We start from the raw sequence: 23,041 nt of genomic DNA on the forward strand, positions 1-23,041 counted from the left end.
CAGGAAAAGTTACTGGCTTTTACAGAAATATAAGAGCCTGTTTGACAGGAAAAATGAATTAAGGGTAACTGCCTCTGATTGTTTCTTTTACATTTTTCTGTCTAAACTGGTCTTTATTCACTAGAAAACATCTGTACTTTTATGTTTCTGGCAAGGAAAAAAATAATTGAAACAACAAACTGCACAGAGGAGTGAGGAATGCCAACCAAGCATTGTTCAGGAAGCCCTTGTAACTTTTAACCACACATATTTAAACCTTTGTTTAAACTTTTGTTCTCAGCCAGCAGAAAGCTTTGTCATTTATACGACTTGCGTCCTTATAAAGAAAACTATTGCTAGGTCTTCTCAGATGCCGGCTGCTTTTAACAACCGATCAGAGAGTTTTGCGACTCCCTCCAGCCCTCCCCCCCATCATTTTATCTATATAAGGCAGAATCCTCTCTTCCCCTTCCCTTATTCTCACAGTCCCAAATCCAGCGTCTCACAATTGGGCTGCTGCCACCCGCACAGCTCGGCATTCTTTTGCCTTGTATGGCCAAATCCTTTGGGGTGGGAGGGGACCATCTGGGAAAACACTCTTTTTTCATTGGCTGCCTCTGCCCTCTGATCCCGCTTTTCCCCAAACTAGGGTGATTAAAACAACAGCTAATTAATTTCATCCCTTTGCAGAAACGCTTCCTAGAACTGAGGGCTTTAAACAGTTTCTGTCTGAACCAGGTAGGTGCTTTTCCTTACGTTTCCCCTTAGTAAGTGAGGATGGGTAGGTGGAGGGTTTGATGGATGGGTGGAAGGAAGGAGAGTGGGCAAAGCAAGAGCTGGTAGCTTCCTGTTATACTAGATCACTTGGCTAATGCATTGCATTTCATAATCCAAAATTAATGGTTTTTCTGCTGCGACCAACTAGCAGTAAGGCTAGCCTTTTGTGACCCGATGTACTCCCTCGATTAGTTGTGTTTGCCAGCAGTTCTTAACTATGTTTTTACCCAACTGAGTTTTCTGGGCTTGCATGATGCACTCACCTACTAAGGCTTCTATATGTATAACATGCTAAGCTAGAGTATAGTTGGCTAATTTGTGGCTCACGTCATGCATAATGTGCCATAAGGAGTACTTGCACACAGGAGGTTATCAGGTTCATAGTGAATCATAGCCCTGGTCCATCTCTGTCAGGCTTTTACAGTGTGATAGTACGTTGGAAGCTGTAGAATCTCTCACATCTGGAGTACACTAGATTGGGGATAGCTGATAATGGTCCTTACAGGATCACACATGAAACTATAATTTGCTAAACAAAATACCATTGTCTGGATCCAGACATTACAGCAGGATACAAATTACAGTTTACAAACCTCAGCAGTCAGATTTACATACAAGTTAATTCAAAACCAAACAAATCACACTAAAGTTAATACATGAACTACTGGCTATTCCTTAACTGTGTTCTTAGAAGCAGAATTTCAATCAGGATTGCAAGGATGAAGGGAAATATGCCACTGCAAATAGTGTGGAATACACTTGTTTATTGAGAAGCGTATTCCGTGTCCTTAAACATGATACTGCAGGTCTTCAACCCTGGAAGAAAAAGTTGTTCTGGCTAAAGATGTATGATCTGTACTAATGTTTGGGCAACAAATATTCTACCGATTTGTACGAAACTTGAAAGCCATCCGATCCAGATTGAATCCTTTCCAATTACTACCATTGCTGATCTGCATCTGGAAATCCAGAACGACAACATCCCTACTGAGGGGTTGCTTAGCTTTTAACTGAATACATTCCATCAGGGGAAGCTTCCAATCACTTCCATTGTTGAAGTGTTCTTTGCCATTGCCCAAGTTGAGTAACCAAAGCAGATTAGATGAAAATATCTCTCTTTCTGCAGTTTGGAAAGAGGAAACATCTGGACAACAGTAGATTCAGGAGCATAGTATACAGGCATCATGTCCTAAAGCATCAGTCAGACTACAATAATTGTGGGCACATACAGAACTCCGTAAGATGTAGTTTCAGATCATATGTATGGGATGGTGATGCTAGCTTGACCTGCAGAGTGCTTCATTCTGTTGATCATGGATGTATCTTCTGTGTGTGTATCTTTTCTCCTCAAAATTGATTAAATGCTAGGATTAAGTAGAAACCATTTCAAAGAAACACTAGAGTTCAGTGATGTAGAACTTCAGGATAACTTGTTTACTGTATCCATAGCACATGTTTCCCAATCCTGGCTACTTTTAGGCTACCCGGAATCCATTAAGTTTCCTTTTGGCTTGTAAGCACTAGGTATGATGATTAAAAAAATATTTGGGGAACATGCTTTATGTTTATGTTAAAAAGAGATCTCAGATATAACTTGGAAGAGCTGAGGATGGATGGATGATCATATTCATGAATGTGATGAGATGTATTCTTTTACATATTCAAGAATGCTTTTTAAATAATATATTATTTTAGCATATACATATCTTCTGAAAGGGACACGGTGGCTCGGTGGCTAAGACACTGAGCTTGTCTATCAGAAAGGTTGGCAGTTTGGTGGTTCAAATCCCTAGCACCGGGTAATGGAGTGAGCTCCCGTTACTTGTCTCAGCTTCTGCCAATCTAGCAGTCCGAAAGCATGTAAAAATGTAAGTAGAAAAATAGGAACCACCTTTGGTGGGAAGGTAACAGTGTTCTGTGCACCTTCGGCATTTAGTCATGCCAGCCACATGACCACAGAGATGTCTTTGGACAGCACTGGCTCTTTGGCTTTGAAACAGAGATGAGCACTGCCTCCTAGAGTCAGGAACTACTAGCACATATGTGCGAGGGGATCCTTTACCTTTACCTTTATCTTCTGAACTTGGATTATTTAGTTGAACTCAGGAATCAAGCAAGCCTCAAAACAGATGTTTGTAGGCTCACATCTCCCTTTATCTGAGCTAAAACAGAGAGAGGAACAAAAAATATGTTAACCTGAAGACAAATCTTTTAATGTGTTGAGTTCTTTGTCCATATTTCAGAGTGCAAATAAAATGGAGGATTGTGTGTGCATGCACATGTATATGCCTCTCTGTGTGTGTGTGCACATGTGTGAATGTATGAAAGTATATTTTTGATCTATAAAGCATACAGTAAATATGGGGTATTTGTGCAGTATATTAAAACAACTGGCAAAAAGAAGGAAATTTGTGGTGAAGAGACAGCATCCTTGACTTATTAAATGTCAGTTTAAAGCTGACTGAGGAATTCTGGAAATTGAAGTCCACAAGTCTTAAAGTGACCATGGTTGGTGACCCATGCTCTAGAGATCCAAGCTTTGTTTACGATATTTATTGAATAAACAAGTGGCCTGTTCAACATACAACATAAAACCCATCAGGCTCAAACCTTTTGAGGGGTCATAGAGATTACAGAGATTATATACCTGGAGAGAACCAATTTAGGGAAGGCTGCTGTAGTATATCACTTATCTAAAGATTGGCTTCTATACTCTTGAATGGTGCTCAGATTATGGCTTGTACACAAACCAATGTGTACAAGCTCCATTCCACTGAATTGTTCCTATGTGGCTAGGATATTTGATGGATTGTACCCTCACACATGCAGCTGCTTGAGAAGCCATCAAAACATGAACTGTGATTGGAAAAAACCTTTTTTATTTGTTGGGCCACTGAACTGTGCCAAGTTCCTTCCCCAAGTAGTGAAGACAAGCAGTCCTAACAACCATTTAAGGTCAAGAGAACTGGTATGGCAATTAGAAGCTCAGACTGGAGAAATCTCACTGCGGTTAAGGAATAACAAAAAATCTGCCCAGAGGACAAAAGAAATGCTCATGTCCATGAGTCAAATTAACATCACGGTCTGTTAACACATTACAAAAGGAAGGAAAACTTCTTGTGGGTAAAGTTGTTTTCATGTTTGTAATAGTCATTTATCTTTTCCCTCCCTCCTACCTTTTACAAGGCCAGTTAAAGAGGAGACATAGGTAGCTTATTTCGGCATGCTTGGTGAACGTACAGGTTACAGGTAGTCCTTAACTTACAACCACAAGTGAACCCAACACTTCATTAAGCAAGACAGTTATTAACTGGAGTTTGCCCCATTTTTATGACTTCGCTTGCCACAGTCGTTAAGTAGATCTTTGCCATGGTTAAGTTACTAACATGGTTGTTAAGTGAATCCCCGTTGATTTTGCTTGTCAGAAGGTCACAAAAAGTGGCAACCTCAGGACATTATAACCATAAACATGAGCCAGTTGCCAAGAGTCCAAATTTTGGTCATGTGACTACGGGGATGTTGCAATGGTCGTAAGTGTGGAAAATGGTCATAAGTCACTTTTTTCAGTGAACTTTGGACACTCACTAAACAAATGGTCGAAGACTAGCTGTGTTTCCTCCAAAGCTTTCCATAATCCATGGAAATTTTTTAATAGAAAATAATGAACATGAGAAAGCAGATAACAAATAGGTTAAATGAAGGTAAATCTGAATGTATGGAAACCCAGGAGTTTTTCAAACCAGACCAGGAACATTATATGCAAGAGGAACTTTAAAAGCTTCCTTGTTCTGTGAAGGGAGCAAGTGTCAATGAGGCTTTTAGGTTTCACTCTTTTTGTGTGACTAGATTAGTGTAGAAGTCAGAAAATGAGAGAAAATCATCCAGCTGAGAGTGGTTACTTCTTTGCTTTCCTTTGATAGTTTCCTCTTTAAAGCTACTACTTTTTAAAAATGCTTGCCCTTCCCTGCAATTTTTTAAATACATTTCTAATGAAAAGCCCAAAGTAATATTTCAGGTGGCATGAAAATATTTTCTTATGCTTAACCCAAGCAGTCAGAAATAAGCATTGTTATGCATGACTGCAATCATGTTGATGTTAGTAAATCTACTGTTGCTCTAAGTGTGCAACAACACACACAAGACTCCTTTCAAATCACTTGAATATTTGTCATGTCAAGAAGCAGAAATCAACTTGATTGCAAAGCATTGAGTCTTAGTGATATATTTGCACCACTGAAACTGCTACAGGTAGCTTTAAAGAGAGGGCTAATTCAAAGGAAACAAAAGTAAAACAACAGGCTAATTTCCCTTTAATTGTCTGGGTTGAATGGATGCCTCTATGACAATCAAGGCTCTTGATCTACTCTGAGATATATAAACCAAAATCCCAGGATTCCACTGTGGTATGACACTAGCCATTGTTTTATTTTTACCTTAGCTACAAAAGCAATTAGCCAAATTCCTAAGATTATTAAGAGCACGGAATTTGTTGCAGTTCCAGATTTAGCACCTAATCTTATGCACAACCCATGGAATCCATTTTTTTTAAACAGCATTCTAAATGGATGCACAACACACATACACACTTCACATCAGAACAATCCTGATGAAAATGCCACTTTGTACATAACTAATGCAGTTGAATTTGCACTTGTACTAAGCTAAAACATGGTTTAAGCCTGGAAACATTTTGCTGGTTAGGAAATATTTAACTAAACAGAGGGGGTGTGTGTGAGCTGATATATGGCAATTTCCTTCTTTCTAAATTTTGAAGCCAAACTTTGATACTTCAGGCAGTATGATATTACAGAAATTTCTTAACTTTTGCTTTTCTACATCCAGTCAGTTTATAATTTTAAAACTTCTGTCAAGACATTTTTGGGAAAAATATTAGATGCTTGTTTTGCTTTGTTTTGTTTTAGAAGCAGAAATATAGCTAGGACATTATTTGATAATGTCCTCAGTAGTATTTGATTTCAGTTTTCGTAATTCCCAACCAAAATTTTGCACTGGCAAGAAGCATTAAATGTTTACTTCTAGAACTATACTGCTCATTTAGAAATAAGCCCCATTTCAGCAGTGGAACTTGGCCTGGGGTAAAAGATGCAGCCTAAATAATAGAGGAGAACCTAAGAATAATGTAACATTAAATTCCTGTGAAAGTCACTTAAAGAGAATTAGCAAACACTAATAAACAGTTCAGGTTGCATCTTTTTCATCATCATCTTGGTAAGTGCAGCTTAAGTATTTGCAATTGCCTTAACCATGTTATACTTATTTTTACTGTTTCATTATCAGAATTATATGCTAAAATATTATCATATTAACAAAGATGCAACCTAATCATTTTTTGGGTGATTATTCCCTTATTTGCACTGTGTGCGTGCACACACACACCCCTGAATTATTTTGTGGGCATACAAGTTATGCAATCCCCATTTGACTGAAAAAAATATCTGTGGCATAGCCAAGAACACATCATAAAATATATCAAGTGAAATTGAAATGCTGTATGGGTTTACATAGCATATTGGTGGGTTTCAGCCAAAGCATTATTTGAGATTATTTTATTTTAAAATCAATGGATTCAAATCTTGTTTCCAGGCCAACCTCAGAGTACTGAACAATTCACTGTGTTTCAATCTACTTGTTGAAGTTCGAAGGAACAGATGAGGCATGAGGTGGCTGAGGCTAGGTGTTGCCGGCTATCAATCGTAAGTCGAGGACTTGTGGCCGGTCGTAAATCGAGGACTTTAGGACCGGTCGCAAGTTGAGGACTTAGCACTACTGACTGAAGGATTCCCTCCCTGCAGAAAAAGATATATTATGATAAGGATTTACTTACCGATTGTTTGTAAAAAAATTAAGAACAGCCTGGTTTATCATATACTAGTAAATCAGAATTCTTCAAATTTCTAACTGTAGTAATCAAGCAGGCCAGCCGTTCTAAAGTGTCTAATTAATCCATCTCCTTTTGCTAGTGGTGGTCATAAAAACCAAGGAAAGCAATCTATTTCTAATTTGGGAAACATTTTAATTTAAGGGAAGCTCGACAAATTACAAATTGTTAGTGCAGGGGGAAATAACTGATGATGAAACAGCTGTTTCATAGAAGATAAGTTGTTCCTTGCATTCCTTCTCACTTACCCCAGGATACAATCAACCTTACCTTTGTTTTGCTTTCTGTGCAGGTAGATATTTCCAAACAAAGCAGTTGGCTGCACCCACCAATCATTTTTCTGTATTTCAACATCACCTCTCTGGGAGACAGGGAATTCTTGTAAATAAAGATGGTGCTTAAGGTTGGTGCTTGCTTTGTAGCACCCCAGCTTAGTATTCCATTATTAAAGTATCTAAGCAAACTTAAGATGTGTTAGGAAGAGAACATGCTTCTCTATCCCAAGTGTAGACAAGCCAAGAAAGTTGTAGTTCAAAAGCTCTAATTATGTCTGAACTGCCATTCTTTGCTGTCTGATCTGGCTTATTAATCCATGGATATACAATAATACAATACAATAGCAGAGCTGGAAGAGACCTTGGAGGTCTTCTAGTCCAACCCCCTGCCTAGGCAGGAAACCCTATACCATTTCAGACAGATGGCTATCCAACATCTTTGTAAAGACTTCCAGTGTTGGGACATTCACAACTTCTGGAGGCAGGCTGTTCCACTGATTGATTATTTTGTCAGGAAATTTCTCCTCAGTTCTAAGTTGCTTCTAGATTAGTTTCCACCCATTGCTTCTTGTTCTACACTCAGGTGCTTTGGAGAATAGTTTGACTCCTCCTTCTTTGTGGCAACCCCTGAGATATTGGAACACTGCTATCATGTCTCCCCTAGTCCGCCTTTTCATTAAACTAGACATACCCAGTTCCTGCAACCGTTCCTCATATGTTTTAGGCTCCAGGCCCCTAATCATCTTTGTTGCTCTTCTCTGCACTTTTTCTAGAGTCTCCACATCTTTTTTACATCTTTGCGACCAAAACTGAATGCAGTATTCCAAGTGTGGCCTTACCAAGGCATTATAAAATAGTATTAACACTTCACGTGATCTTGATTCTACCCCTCTGTTTATGCAGCCTAGAACTGTGTTGGCTTTTTTGGCAGCTGCTGCACACTGCTGGCTCCTATTTAAATGGTTGTCCACTAGGATTCCAAGATTCCCTCTCACAGTTACTACTATTGAGCAAGGTACCACCTATATTATACCTGTGCATTTCATTTTTGTTGCCTAAATGTAGAACCTTACTTTTTTCTCCAAATATTATCAGGAGAAGCAAGTGCTGGGAAAATTGAAGGCACTGCAAAAAGGCACTGCAAAAAGGAAGTCTGCAGATATGGCTGCTGCCTGGGATAATATTATGCATGTTTCTGAAAAACTAGCCTCTTTGTAATGAAACACAGGTTGCTGGTTGGAGTAACAGTACATAAAGAAAGATGGGAAGAATTTAGCATCACGTCTTGGTTTCAGTCAATGTCAGTTTTCTTTATGTCAAAGCAAGTAGAAAGCAGAGCATGGGGCCGGTAATAAACAATCTAATATTAAGTGAAAAGAGTGTTGTTGCAGAGAAGAGGGGACTGACTTATTCTTTAGGACACCTGAGGGTAGGACAAGAAGTAATGGGTGGAAGCTTGTTAGAGAAAGATGCAGCCTAGACACAAGGAGACATTTTCTAACAGTGAGAGCAATTACGGTAACCAGTGGAATAACTTGCCCCTTGGATTGTGGGTGCTCCATCACTGGAGGTCTTCAGAAATAGACCAGACAACCATTTGACTGGGATGGTATAAAGCTCCTGCCTTGACCAGGGATTGAACTACAAGACCTCCCAGGTCCCTTCCAGCCCTATGATTCTAAATTCTCACTGAAGGCAGGAGGACAAAGAGGCTTTTATCTGTTTTGTAGCAAGAGGTGTGTCTCAGCCTTGAACTAATCATCTCACCTCCTGTCTTCCTGGGGCTTCAGAAAAGGGGCCTTTCCTGGCCTGCACTAAAAGCCAGCCTTTGAACTCTGCAATCAGTGCTTGGCTACATATTTTGGGTGTGTGTAGTTTTAAAATTCTTTGCTAAGCCTTGGTTCAGCCCCTCAAAAGGTAACTCCTGGTCAAATTCTTATCACCTATGTAAAGGAGTGAAAAGCAAAAAACAAAACCTCCCTAGAAGTAATTAAGCCTTGGGAAAGTTGTGCCCCCACCCCCACGAGGGTCTCAGAGAGGAAGTAACACAGAAAGGTGGCACATGGCCTTCGGTTCCTCTCTAACCCGAGACAAAAAAATATCCAAGCTTTCAAATCAGCAAGGATGACTGTGAGAATCTGGTGCCATCACTAGGCAGACGAACATAGCAAAGAAAAAATAAATTTAAAATAAGTCCAGAGAGGAAAATACACTTTAAACATTTTTATTCTGCTTTTCATATATTGACAAAAGATTCTATGGCTGTGATGGCAAAACTTCCTGTTGGCCCATTGGTCCTATTTTTCGCCCTCCCCAGGCTCCGGAAGCTTTTCTGAAGCCTGGGGAGGGTGATAAATGGCCTCTCCCCGGCCCCCTGGAGCCCTCCAGAGGGCCGGGGAAGCCGTTTTCACCCTTCCTGGGCTTCAGGAAAACCTCTGGAGTCTGGGGAAGGCAAAACTCCCCCCCCACATGCGGGGGTCGCTTGTGCATGTATGGTGGAGGGGGGGTTGCTCGCACATGTGCAGGTGGGGGGGGGTCACTCATGCATGTGCAGGTGGGGGATTGCTCGCGCATGCACAGGTAGGTGGGTGGGTGCACGCGGGTGCGATAGCGTGCACAGACACAGTTTTGGCACACCTTTAGAAAAAGGTTAGCCATCACTGTTCTATTGGAAGGGTCTTCAAAAAGTCAAGAAGGCAGCCATCGTAATAGGAAGCCCAGCCATTTACCAGGCAGGGCTGCACCATTGGCTCAGAAGCAAACACACATTTCCCCAGTTCAGAATCATGAAAGCAACACTGCACTATTGTAGCATTAACCCATGTTATTTTTTTGTGCGTTCATTGTGATGTGATGCAGTGTGAGATTCAATTTTTTTTATTGCCGGTTCTGTGGGTGTGGCTTTGTGGGCATGGTGTTGTGGGTGTGGCAGGGGAAGGATACTGCAAAATCCCCATTCCATCACCACACTACTAACCTGCAGCTCCCTTCTCCTGTTCAGGGCAACAAAAGAAGATCAGCTGGGAGGCAGCGGGGGGGGGGGGCAAGCCTATTTGCTGGTTCTCTGAACTACTCAAAATTTCCGATACTGCTTCTCCAGAACCTGTCAGAACTGGCTGAATACCACCTCTGATGTGATGAATGAAGAGAGAGATGTGTCTTATGCTATAATATGCTAATTTCGTCAGATCAGCTAGTTAGATCTCCCCTTAGGGATCCACCGGCTGTAAAAACAGTACGCCATTTCTGTCTTTTCCTTTCTTCAAATGAATTCTGTTCTGACTGCCCATTAATACCACTTTGCAGCTTTGCATTTTGTTTCCTCTCTTCTTCTTTTCCCCTAATCCTTCTCGTCTGGGAGACCTGTCTAAAACTGTCCAATTACAGATCTTTGTAGGATACTTTTCAATGCGTTTTAAACAAATAACAGCATGCCATTGTACAAGGACAGCACGATGAAAGTCTTTTCAAGCATGAGTTGTGTGCTTTGCAAATACTTTTACATCTCTAAGTGCAAGAAACATGGTTAATGGGTAATGAAAACACCCATGGCATTTTAAAGATCAAGTCAGATACATTTGGCTTTCCACTTTCAGTTCCAGATGGTGGTAATTATAATTTATGCCATCGTTAATGTGCTATAAAAATTCTCAGATGGCAACACACAGCTAACCATGGCTGATCTTGAAGAAAGAAGCTTAGGAAAGTGGACCTGTTTATACTTTCACAGGAGACAGGAGACAACCAAGAAATCTCACGGTTATTGACTAGACTGAGAAGTTAAACAGAATATTTCAGAAAAAGAAAAAGAACACCCTTCTGCCAACATGTTTCTACGTTTATCAGGAATCAAGTTCAACTTGAGGGAGGCTTGATTTTTCATTTGTAAATAAAATTTGTCATCTCTTAGACTTTGTCCCATGAAGTGGCAAATATAGTCATTTGCTTACCTGGACTAACGTAACAGATCAGAATTGTCCAGAGTCACATTTACAGTTATGGTTTTGTGTGCTGTTTATTTAAGTTGAATCCGCAATATTGCGTGACTGCTCACTAAAGGTAACAGGAATATAAATAGATCGTATAACTCATAAATAGATAAAGCAGAGGACCTTAGTAAGAGATGAAGGGGTTTGCTTTGAAAGGTTTCTTTTATGTTGATTGGTTACTGCAGTGGTTCCCAAAGTTGGCAACTTTAAGACTTGTGGACTTCAACTCCCAGAATTCTCCAGCCAGCAGAGCTCTGCTGGCTGGAGAATTCTGGGAGTTGAAGTCCACAAGTCTTAAAGTTGCCAACTTTGGGAACCACTGGTACTGAATTGACATGTAAGTGTATGTGTCCATCTCTGAAAGTGTGAAGTGGAGAAAGATGATTGGAATCACTGGAGTTTCTTTTTGACTAACCCTCAAGTTTACTCTGTTGTTTGTTTGTTGTTCCATCTTTTACATCCCATTCATGCTGCTGTCACCCAGGGCAGACCCTGCTTTTTCCTTCAGTAAAGGGGTCTGCAGGAAGAGCTATAAAAGTCAAGATGGTGACTTTTACACAAGACACATAAAAAGGGGTGGGGGTTTAAATGGCTGTACAGAGCACCACATCGACTTTTTCTGAACCCACTCCATGGATGCTTCTCAGGCATGAAATGCTCCATTCTTCACTACTGACTTGGAACCAGGAACGTGCGTGTGCACACCTATGGTGTTTCTGTGCATATGCAGAACCTTCTGCGCATGCACAGAGCATCTGTGATGGTGTCTGGGTGGGTGGGCGGAGCCTCTCACTGCCGCCAATACCATTTCGCCTGAACGGGGGCGCACCAGCAGAATACCATCTCTGATGCTTCTGTACCCAATCTTGATATATTTCACAGAAATATTTAAAGGGATTTCGTTTCCTTTTTAGTCATTTCTTTTTATTTTGTAAGAGAGAAATGTTTGGCTGTCCTTAAAACCTAGAACAAAAAGAGTTAATTTAGGAGTGTCACAAATCTAATACTAATGACTTCATTCAACCAAAATCCAGCCCATCCTTTCATAGTGAAGAAAATTATAACCAGGTACTAATGGTTCAAGATACCTGCGTTCTTCAACTCCTTCTCCTCTGTAAAAAGGGGACCGTAGGGATACCCTCCCATAATAACCCTGTCTTCAGGCTTCCCCTTTGCTTGATGAACTGGGTGCTTGCAATCCTTATTCACAAGCTGTAGGGGTAGTTCAAAGAAACCGCACAGATCCGCATGCCAGGCTAGACAAAGGGTGTAAGAGGGAGGCAAATGGAATGCTTGGAATCTGCTCCAAACAGATAACTCATTTCCTCTTATTTCTGAGCTGAGCTACAAGAGATGGGGCCTGCCTTCTGAGCTTGCAGAGCAGCTAGAAACAAGCCTGAGATTAGTTCAGATGGAGGCCAGGCTGCCAGAAGGAGGAAAGCAAGCAGATTTTTCTCAATCTCAGTTTGGAGCATCTATGCTGGCCAAGAAGCTGCAACCCTTGGGAATCCATAATATAAACCTGTTGATTTCTTTTGAGTTTTACTTCCCTCAATCTTAGATATGTCTACAAACTTAAAAGAGAGTTAAAATTAAAAGTGTAGCTCCCTCCACCTAACCCAACTATATTGAATTGTTCTTGTGCTAAAATTCTCATCTGAAGAATAGATTTAGAACCTATAACACAAGCTGCTTTCAGAGTCTGCAGATTAGGGAGTGGGGGATGACATCAACTTCCTCCTTTCACCAGGATGTATCTGTACTAGGCTGTAAATTTAGAAACAGATTACTGATTTCAACAGTGTTCATTATATGAAAAGCTAATTAAATTATCGAACTTTCAGTGCTGCTTGGGATAATAATTCAGTTGGGAAATTCAGAATGTTATTTTTGCCAATGCAGTAATATCAGTACTAGGTGTCAAATATTTTCCAAGGTCTGAAATATCTAAATATTAGAGTAGATACATAGAAAACATTTCCAGGTTCTATTGTTGCTAGAATATAAATTTAGGATCTTACAGAATAATTAGACTTTCATTATAGTATATTTTTTGTGAATTAGTAACTGCATCACTATGTTATTTAAATTAATGGGCTTCATAACACCCTTTTCAGCCTTTTGATTAGGATGACAATTATAAATATATTGGGAAGGTACTAGATTGGGGAAAGCAAGTTTATGACATATAAGTAGGTATATCTTTCAGTTGTGAATCTGTAGAAGAATTTTTTTCTTGTTTAGTGTTAACATATTCCAGAGACATGAGTAAATTGATAATTATCTAAAAGAGATAGTAGCAATCTGATGAGTAACACTTTTGAACTTCAGTATGGCCAATAGCAAAGGGATGCAGGATGTGTTATGCAAGATACTGGATTAAGAAATATATACATTATTGATGTTCCAGGGGGGAAAAGCCCATAGCTTTATTTTTCAACATCACATAATGATCTCTCAATTTTTGAAGACTCCAACAACAAATTATTTTTCCCCAAAGACTCCTTTTACATACTTAACCCAAATACTGAATTAATCCAATTTCTATATTCATAGAATATATTTACCACTAACAAAACAGGCTGGATATGTATGTCTAAAAGAAAACCCAGCTGACAAAAAAGAATTAACTATGCTTCATGGGCTCTGTAAATGAAGCTGCTAAATCTTTCTGTAACCTGTCTCAGTATATTGTGTGAAGAGAGCCAGAGTTAGCTCAGATCTTTGTAGGTTTATGAAGTCCAATTTAATTCAATAGAGCTGTGATGCCATATAAGATGCTGCCCTGCATTGCAAAACACTGAGACTTAGAACCTCTTAAGAGATTCCTAGATGAAAAGCCAAAGGATGCAAGAAATGAGAAAAATGTGGGTTTTTTGTTGGTTTATTCAGACTTCTTTTTTTAAAATAATTTCTGCTTTGTTTCAAAAGCCAACAAAAACTTCAAAAAAATGTCCAGCAAACGAGCCAAGGCAAAGACCACCAAGAAGCGCCCTCAGCGTGCCACCTCCAATGTCTTTGCCATGTTCGACCAATCACAAATCCAGGAGTTCAAGGAGGCTTTTAATATGATTGACCAAAACCGTGATGGATTCATTGACAAAGAGGATCTACATGACATGCTGGCTTCTCTAGGTAAGAAAATAAGTTTAATCTGGTGCCATATAGTGCACTTAGAACTGATAAGAGAAAGCTGAGATTTTGTAGACATTGTCCAACAACATCTCCTAGAGTCCCAATCAATATGATGATTGAGAGGGTTGATAGGAGGTGTACCGTAGTTCAGCAACATTGGAAAGGCTAAAAAAGTATCAGGATTTCTTTCATTTTAAACTAGTCTTAACTTTGAACTGCAGAAATACCCTTAGCTCTGAAACCTGAATAGCCTCTAAATATCTGGATATCCTGATCTCTGAAACCTCATCTGAATATACATCTGGATGAGGAGGTAAAGGATTCAAGGCAGGAGAAGTAATACTTTTTAATGCTCCCTTGTATTAAGAATTCCATGCAAGCAGAAAAATAACACAGTAAGCAAAAGATAGAACCAATCTCAGGTAGGCAGAAAGCTTGAAAAGGATTAGGTCTGGTTGGTTATTTGGTTGGGAGAGCATTGGATAGAACCAGGGCTATAGATTAGACCATAAGACTGAAGACATATCCCAGAAGAAGGTGATACCAAAGCACTTTTGAAAGTCCATCAAGAAAACTGCATGCAGTATCAAGCCTCAGGGTCATGTGATCCCCACTTGGAACCTTCCCAGATGGCTTCCTGCAAGCAAAGTCAAGGGGGGAAGCCGCATTTGCTTAACGATCATGTGATTTGCTTAACAACTGCAGTGATTCGTTTAACAACCATGGCAAAAAAGGTTGTAGAAGTTTGTAAAATTTATCCCAAAAATCCATAAAGGTGGCTGAAACAGCAACTCATCTGCCTTGTTTAGTGGTTAGCAATGAAAATTCTGGTCCCAATTTTGAGCCTGTATATGGGTGAATTTTAATTGTCCAAAATGCTATAACTTTCTGTAAAAACATGTTGGGTGGGGTAATAGGACAAGAATGCCCAATAAAGTTGCAGTATGTAGAGTTTAACTAAGATAATTTATGAGAAAACATAATTAACTATATGCTTCTTTTCATTACTTCAAAAGAAGCTCAAAGCCAAACTATAATAAATAGCCTGTGGATATTCAGAGAACTTCATGGCTGAGTGAACTCTGAAATCTGGTCTCCTCAGGTCTAGCCTAACAATTTAACTACTATACCACATTTGCTCTGGCCAATTTTCCTATTATTGTGTACTAAATGCTATCCTTGTCTAGACTGGAGGGTTGAAAGAACTGAGCTCAGAATTTATGAATGCAGTTCTCTAAATTCCAATGTCCAACACAAGGCTTCCTAGACTCACAATTAGATGCTCTGCCATTAATGTGGAATCAGTAAAACAGTTTTCTTTCTCATCTGATTACCTGAAAGTCTTACATGCTAGAAAATTCAACACATAACACCACACACACAGAGGGTACAAAATGGGGCATCACTTCATCCAGCAAGTCACTGTCCTATTTCCTGTGACATTAACCATTGAAATAAGAAAGGTCCGGTTCCTCCATGCCAGAGGTGGGTTCCTATCAGTTCACAACTATTCCGTACAACTGGTTCATCAAATCTACCGATCCGGTTAGAAGAGGTTCCACCAGTGAACTCGGAAAGCAGGCCATACCTACAGAAGAGGTTCCAAAATTTTTTGAAACACACCACTGGTCCTTGGATATGATTATTCTACACTATCATGCTCATATTTATAAAACTCAGTGCCTCTGTGAAAGGTAAGGATGACTACTGCGTTTGTGGTGCAATCAGAACATTGCGTGTGTTGAAGTTGTTTTAACGCAAACCAAAGATGCTTTTTAAAAAACAAGTTTACATCATATTCTTATGCATGCCAGTGCTGTGTGTGAGGTAATTTAAGGTGGTTCTGACAAGTGTCGTCGGCATCTTCATATCCGGTCACATGGGCGGCAAGCCACTCCCATCCAGTCACATGGGCGGCAAGCCACTCCCACAAAGGAGGCCACACCCACAGAGTAGGTTCGAACAATTTTTGAAACCCACCATTGCTCCATGCCAAAAAGTTGCTTGCCTCTGATAAAAAAAGAGCTCCACAGGTATGTTCTGCAAATCTAGCATTAAAAGTAGTCCTATAGCTAGCAAATTCTTAGACATTTGATATCGGGTTTTTTTTATTCAAATAGATATAAGTACATTATATCATTCCTAACGATATTATCATTCTTAATATCATTCTGAATTGATAAATTAAATAAGCTCTACATTTAGCAGCACTAATACCTAAAAAGGGCATACGGTTGTCCAAAAATAGAGATGAACAGTAGGAGACAGCAAAACATATTAATTCTTTACTGCCAATTAATTTTGTGCCTATGTGGGCCCTAAACACTTTAGAGGAATACCATATTTTTAAGAGTATAAGACGCACTGGAGTATAAGATGCACCAAGATTTTGAAGAGGCAAATTAAAAAAAAAGTTTTTGTACTCTGCAGACCTCCCAAAAACGGCCTGTTTATCATGAAAACGGGCCTGTTTTTCATAAAATAATGGCCATGCATAGTCTCTAGGAGGCTTGTAGAATGCTCCTGGGGGCTGGGGGAGGCAAAAGAGCAAAAAAAGCCATTTTTTTGCTCATTTTTGCCTTCCCCAGCCCCCAAGTGCACCCTGGAGGCCCCCTAAAGGCTGTGCATGGACATTTTTTAAAGGGGGCAGGATTTCAGGAGGCCAAAAATGCTGTATTCAGTGTATAAGACACACCCAGATTTTCACCCTCTTTTTTGAGGGAAAAAGGTGCATCTTATACTCAGAAAAATATGGTAAGTGTTCTAATAAGAATAGTTTCCCTTCCTCTCCCTTGTCTCCTCTACCTTACTGTACTAAAATGAGGATGGATCCAGGGGCTCCTGTAGGGGAGTCAAAAGGTCAACTCTGTCGTCAAGATCACGTCCTTTGATATGCTTTGCAAGTGCAATGCATCTTGACTTTTCCTTTAATACCCCTTGTGGTCATGTGAGAGACCCTACCAAAGATAATACTGTGGAAGTCATAGTGGGCCTTCTGACTGCTGTCTTCCACAGCTTGCTCCTAATGTGGTGCCCTTCAGATTTACTAGATGCAACATTTATCACTGTGGCCATTCTATTGAATATAATGAGTCCAGTGGGCACTACATTGAGGATTATGCCTCATATACTTGAGTAAGCTTTTGCTGGATGGAGAATTATGGAAGCTGATGTCTACACACCTTAAAGTTGCACTGGGTCAGATACTGATATTTTTGAGACTTCTGAAGTGTAGATGATCTCCCTACCATCAGTTTCAGTTTCAGACTGACTCCCTTCTTAAGTGCCAGTCATGAACTGTTTACTTTTAGACTGGATTCACACATTACACCAAGGTTTCTGTAATACAGCATTCTGAACCATATAGCAAAGTTAGCAAATTATAATATCAGCACTTACATAACAAGTTACTGCAATATCAGACCAAACAAATTAATATAGTTCTGCTATAGAACTTGGTCTGAATCTTTTTCTGGAAAACAATGCCAAATGTTGATGTTTTCCAATTAATTACAGATAGTCCTTGACTTGTGACTGATCACTTATGTATAAATTGCTGTGCTGAATCAGTCAGCTTCTTTTGTACAATAGTCAGCTACATACTTTTACAAAGGATTCTGCAAAGAGAAATACCTGAGTATCATATTATTAAGAATACAACCCCTAATAACAGAGGTTCTACTTAAGTTCATATATGAATTATCTATTTTTTGCCATCTAGCCTTTTCTTACAGAAATTTTTTAATTATCTAGAACTGTCTATTCAAAATTGGGCTGATGGTGAAATTATACATTTACCTATATTCTAGATATTTTGGCAGTATACATACAACACATTAACAAAGGTTGTCTGAATGGTTTTCTGAATCAATACAACTGCCTGAGTTCACAAAACCCATTGAACCAAAAACCACACTACGTTTGCAGAACAACTCTTGAGGCACAATTTACCAACCACATTTCAGTTTGCCATATTGTTGGAATCCACAGTTGTTGAACTGTTCCCAGGGGGCTAGAAAATTCACCTTGAAGCAGCTAAAAAACTTTAAAAATAAGAAAACAATGACCGTGAGGGATGAAATGACCAGAAAGGAATCAGGGAAATGTTAAAATGTAGTGGAATAAAAGCATTTCTACAGATTGCCCCCAGAGGGCAGTCAGGTATACTACTGTGAAGGTATTTTGGTTTCTTTAATGAGGGACCAAATTTGAAGGAGTGCTGTAATTGGGCTCCTGCAAGCTTGAGTGCATGCTCATAATAGCAAAAACTGGGATTTCCTCCCCATTTATACCTACCGGGCAATATTTCTTCTTCAGTATATTTTCTCCCATTTCAACAGCCATTCTTCACCTGCTTCTTTGCATTTTTAGTGCTCCATCTCCAAGCCGCTCCCCCAACAATGGTCTTGTGTTATGGGGAAGCTTCTCAGAAACAGAGTAGGAGCAAAGGGTCTACTCTGATAGGCCCATGTTGTGTAGATTCAGATCTTTGGTGTGGATCCCCTGTAGATTGGAGCTAACCCTGCTGGAATACCCGCCAGGTCACACTATACAGTTTTTAAAAAAATTGTTGTGCTTCTCTTTCCATTATCTAATTTTTGAAGAATTATGTTATCCAAAGAAAACATATCCTCCTCAATTTTGGAATCCAATTCTATGCAAACCTACTGAGAATAATTCCTTAATGAAACTTATTTTTAAACAGATATATGTAAACACAAACCAGGGGCTTCTGTTGGAAGGCAGGTTTAAAAGAAAAGGCAAGAAGGAAGTGGTGATTGTGCAAGCAAAGCCCCATGCCTTTTTATCTGTGTTGCATGCAAGACACCAACAAAGGGGCAGGGCTTTGATTGTGTAGTTGTACCTGTATTCTGGCTTTTTAAAATGTCCCCTGAAGGTCCCTCTGGTACAGATTTCTATTTCTGTATACTGAAAATGGACCATGGCACGACAAAACCGTGGTCCACTAAAGCGCGCCCGACAAAAGCGCGTACGTGACGTCATCAGCAGCGCGACAAATAAAATTAAAAATAAATAAAATTAAAATTAAAATAAAATTAAAGCAAGCCGATTCACATAAAGGTAAGGGTTAGGTTTAGGGTTAGGGTTAGGTTAAGGGTTAGGGTTAGGTTTAGGGTTACGTTAAGCGTTAGGTTTAGGTTTAGGGTTAGGTTAAGGGTTAGCGTTAGGTTTAGCGTTAGGTTAAGGGTTAGGTTTAGGGTTAGGTTAAGGGTTAGGCTTAGGGTTAGGGTTAGGTTTAGGGTTAGGTTTGGGGGGGTTAGGTTTAGATTTACGCGTTAATTTTAAATTTACCGCTCACAGCGTGCTGTTTTCGTCGCGCTGTGATGACGTCACGTACGCGCTTTCGTCGAGTGCACTTTAGTCTACCGCGGATTTGTGGTGGAACCAAAATGGACACCACTCTGGAGCTGGATAACATCATAAATCTAACAATTTGGTTAAAAAAAGGGGTGAACATGAGTAATATGGCACAGCATGTTCCTTTAATTGGCTTAACATTCTATGTAAATACAACCATAAATCATAATTTGTTCCATTGACTTCCTTAGTGACTAACTTCTAGGAAACTTCTACTGACCTGATGCAGCAAAAGAAAGACTGGGTTTGATGTGCTGATTAATTTCAGAGCTAATTCCCTGATTTAATCGTCTCCCGTTGGAGCTAGAAAAGAATCCAAAATAAGCTTTTACAGAAGAATCGAGTTGGACCAGGGCACTGAATGAAAGCTTAATTTCTTGGCTGATTGCATCTTTCAGGGAAAAATCCTACAGATGAGTACTTGGAAGGAATGATGAGTGAAGCACCTGGACCCATCAATTTCACTATGTTCCTCACTATGTTTGGGGAGAAGCTGAATGGCACAGATCCAGAAGATGTCATTCGAAATGCTTTTGCCTGCTTTGATGAGGAAGCCACAGGTATGATCAGAACAGATCCTTTCTGTAATGCAACTGGGAATTTCCTGCTAAGCCATCTGTGAGAGCGTGCAGCAACAGATGGATCCAACAGTATAGACTCATTTGGGTGTATTATGAACCATCTATAGTGTCTGGGGCTAGGCTTTGTGGAATTTCTTTGAGCCACCCAAAGCTAATATTTTCTTCTTCCATAATACTAAATTAAATCAGTCAAGCCCCTAAAAGATCTTTGTATTGAAATGAATGAATGGTGCACATTATAAGCAGTGGTGGGATTCAAATAATTTAATAACTGGTTCTTTGCCCTAATGACCAGCAGGGTAGGTGGGGCTTGGTGGTCATGTGACTGGGTGGTCATGGCCAACTCAACATCACTCATGTTGATGGGCGCTTCACCTTAGCTGTTACAATGTAATAAGGGTTAACCAGAGAGGCAGTTTCTATAAGCAGGGCAATAAAGATTAGGCTAGAAACAACACCAGAATGTTTCCTTCCTGCCTTCCTTACAGGATTAGCCCTGTAAAGCCAAGGTGGCGCAGTGGTTAAATGCAGCACTGCAGGCTACTGCTAGATCAGCAGTTCAGCGGTTCAAATCTCACCGGCTCAGGGTTGACTCAGCCTTCCATCCTTCCGAGGTGGGTAAAATGAGGACCCAGATTGTTGGGGGCAATATGCTGACTCTCTGTAAACCGCTTAGAGAGGGCTGAAAGCCCTATGAAGCGGTATATAAGTCTACTGCTATTGCTATTGCTAAAGTGGAAAAAAACAAAATGAGATTTCTTCCAACAACCGGTTCTCCAAACTGCTTAGAAAGTTACCAATCGGTTCTCCCGAATAGGTGCGAACTGGCTGAATCCCACCACTGATTATAAGCCTAGACTGCATGTAATTTCCTCCCATAAAAGTCTTGTATGCAGCCTCAAATGTTTCTTCTAAACAATTATTTTTAATGTGACCGGAGGAAAAATTTATTGAATGCACAGGAAGCAAATTATTTCATATTAATTAAGTCTCAAGTTTTGGGCATCAACCATTTTAGAGAGTGTCATCTGTGGCATAATGGCAAGCCCAATCCCCATTCTGATAAAAGTTTCACATCCCTGAAAGAAACAACAGCCAAACTGCTGGAGAAAAAAAATGGTTGGATTAAATAACATAAATCCTTTTAGTTCAAATAGCAATGATTTAGGGGAAGATCACATTTCATTTCAGAAATTCACTGGAACATGAAGCAAAAGCCAGTGCAAACTTCTTAATCACCTTTGCTACCCCTGTTGCCCATCCTACCATATCTCATGGAGGGCAGCATCTTTCTTTTTTTAATGGACACATCTCAGTCCTTCTTTCCCCTCTTTGTCTCTAATGCAGGCGTCATTCATGAAGATCAACTGCGTGAACTGCTTACCACCATGGGGGATCGTTTTACAGATGAGGAAGTAGATGAGATGTATCGAGAAGCTCCAATTGACAAGAAAGGCAACTTTAACTATGTGGAGTTCACCCGTATCCTGAAACATGGAGCCAAAGAGAAAGATGATGAAAACTAAGAGAAATTTCAACTTCCAGTTATCCTTGTTTGTCCCAGTCCTCTTGTTCCTCTTTGAGATACTTTGATGTCCTGGGTCAAGTAACAGAATGGGTTGCACTCTGAAATATTTCAGAGAACTATTCCTATTCTTAATGAAGAATAAGCTTTTGCATGGTTGTGTATGTTCAATATTGACTCATTGTTAAGCCACCTGTTGATTTGATAGGTCTCATGGTGTAAAATATTTGCAATATCCCCTTTATAAACAAATTTCCAAATATTTTTGATGCAGAATGAGAAGCAACATCATGCGTGCATCTGATATTGTTCCATACACCATTAGCATTGGTGGGATTTTAAAAATAGAAATCTGTTTTCAGTCCACATATACAGTTGTAATATAGCTTGCGTGTGTAATGTGGCTCACACTCTTCAGCTTTTTCACTGTCATCACAACCCCGTGAAGTAGGACTATTCCCATTTTAAAGTTGAGTTGAGGTGGGAGGTGAGATATATAGTATATATAGCCTGGACTACCCTATCACTCTTCAGGTGTGAGAATGGAATTAGGGGACCCAAATCCTGCCTCAAACTTTTACATAGTGGAACAAGTTGTCTTTCACCTTCACTGCTTAAATTGATTGAACCCATGAAAACATCACTGGATACCAGATTAGCTGATATCTCACTGCCTCATGAGAATCACACCCCATATTGTAGTAAAGATGTTTTAAAATTTCTCCATTGATCTTGACCCAGACACATAATATATCAGCTAATACACTGATAAAGAAACAAGTTGATTGGTCCACCAGAGTTGAAATTCTATCTCACATAAATCCCACTTTGGCCTCTGATCTAACATAGTGTTTTTTGGAGGTTGACTGAAAAATTGAAGAGAAAAAACACAAAAACTAAACCACTTTTCCAAATCTGTTTTAATTTCTTTTTCCTTCTGTTTCTACTGAAATGCCTGGCTTGAATAATTCAATACTTTTATTTAAAAAAATACTTCTGGAATATTGTGGAAGTCCTACAATTATCCTGACTGGTTTCCAATTAATAAGAGAGATGGCTGCACTGTTACTGTCTGATTAAAGATTTTGAGATTTGACTTACAACAAAAGTAAATGTGATCCTCTCCATGTTTCCTTCTTTCTTACATAATGGATATTTATTGTGAAAAGTATCAGAAAACATTTTCACCATCGATATTTCTTTTGGGCATTTCTTGATATCATTATTAAAAAGTTTCAATCAAATAGTCAGCAATTTTCCAATATTCCCCTTATACCACACAAACCCTTTGTGTGACCCCTTGAAACCACCAGAAACCACCCAAAAATTACCACCTAAGTTTACAAATGACAAAGGAACATTACTGAATTCATTAAGAATAATTATTGTTTATTTTAATTAAATATTTATATTTATTTAGGGTTTTTTTCCTGATCACAACATTCATGAGAAGTTTGATCTTTAGCTCTTCATATACAAACTGTCAATGTGGCCCTTATTCT

At 39.5% G+C, this 23,041-nt stretch overlaps 1 protein-coding gene across 1 annotated transcript; it reads left to right on the forward strand.

Annotated features, from left to right (window-relative positions):
• The first annotated feature begins 559 nt into the window (after positions 1-559).
• On the forward strand, positions 560-22,652 carry MYL9 (myosin light chain 9). The gene is made up of 4 exons (XM_014053163.2): positions 560-717; positions 13,851-14,054; positions 19,832-19,993; positions 21,362-22,652. The coding sequence occupies exons 2-4, from the start codon at positions 13,871-13,873 to the stop codon at positions 21,538-21,540; spliced, it is 525 nt and encodes a 174-aa protein (XP_013908638.1). The 5' UTR covers positions 560-717; positions 13,851-13,870; the 3' UTR covers positions 21,541-22,652.
• The last annotated feature ends 389 nt before the right edge of the window (positions 22,653-23,041 follow it).

This window comes from Thamnophis sirtalis, unplaced genomic scaffold, assembly GCF_051295495.1.
Source record: "Thamnophis sirtalis isolate CommonGarterSnake01/CBP01778 unplaced genomic scaffold, rThaSir2_p1.2 scaffold_7, whole genome shotgun sequence".
Classification (NCBI taxonomy): Eukaryota; Metazoa; Chordata; class Lepidosauria; order Squamata; family Natricidae; genus Thamnophis; species Thamnophis sirtalis.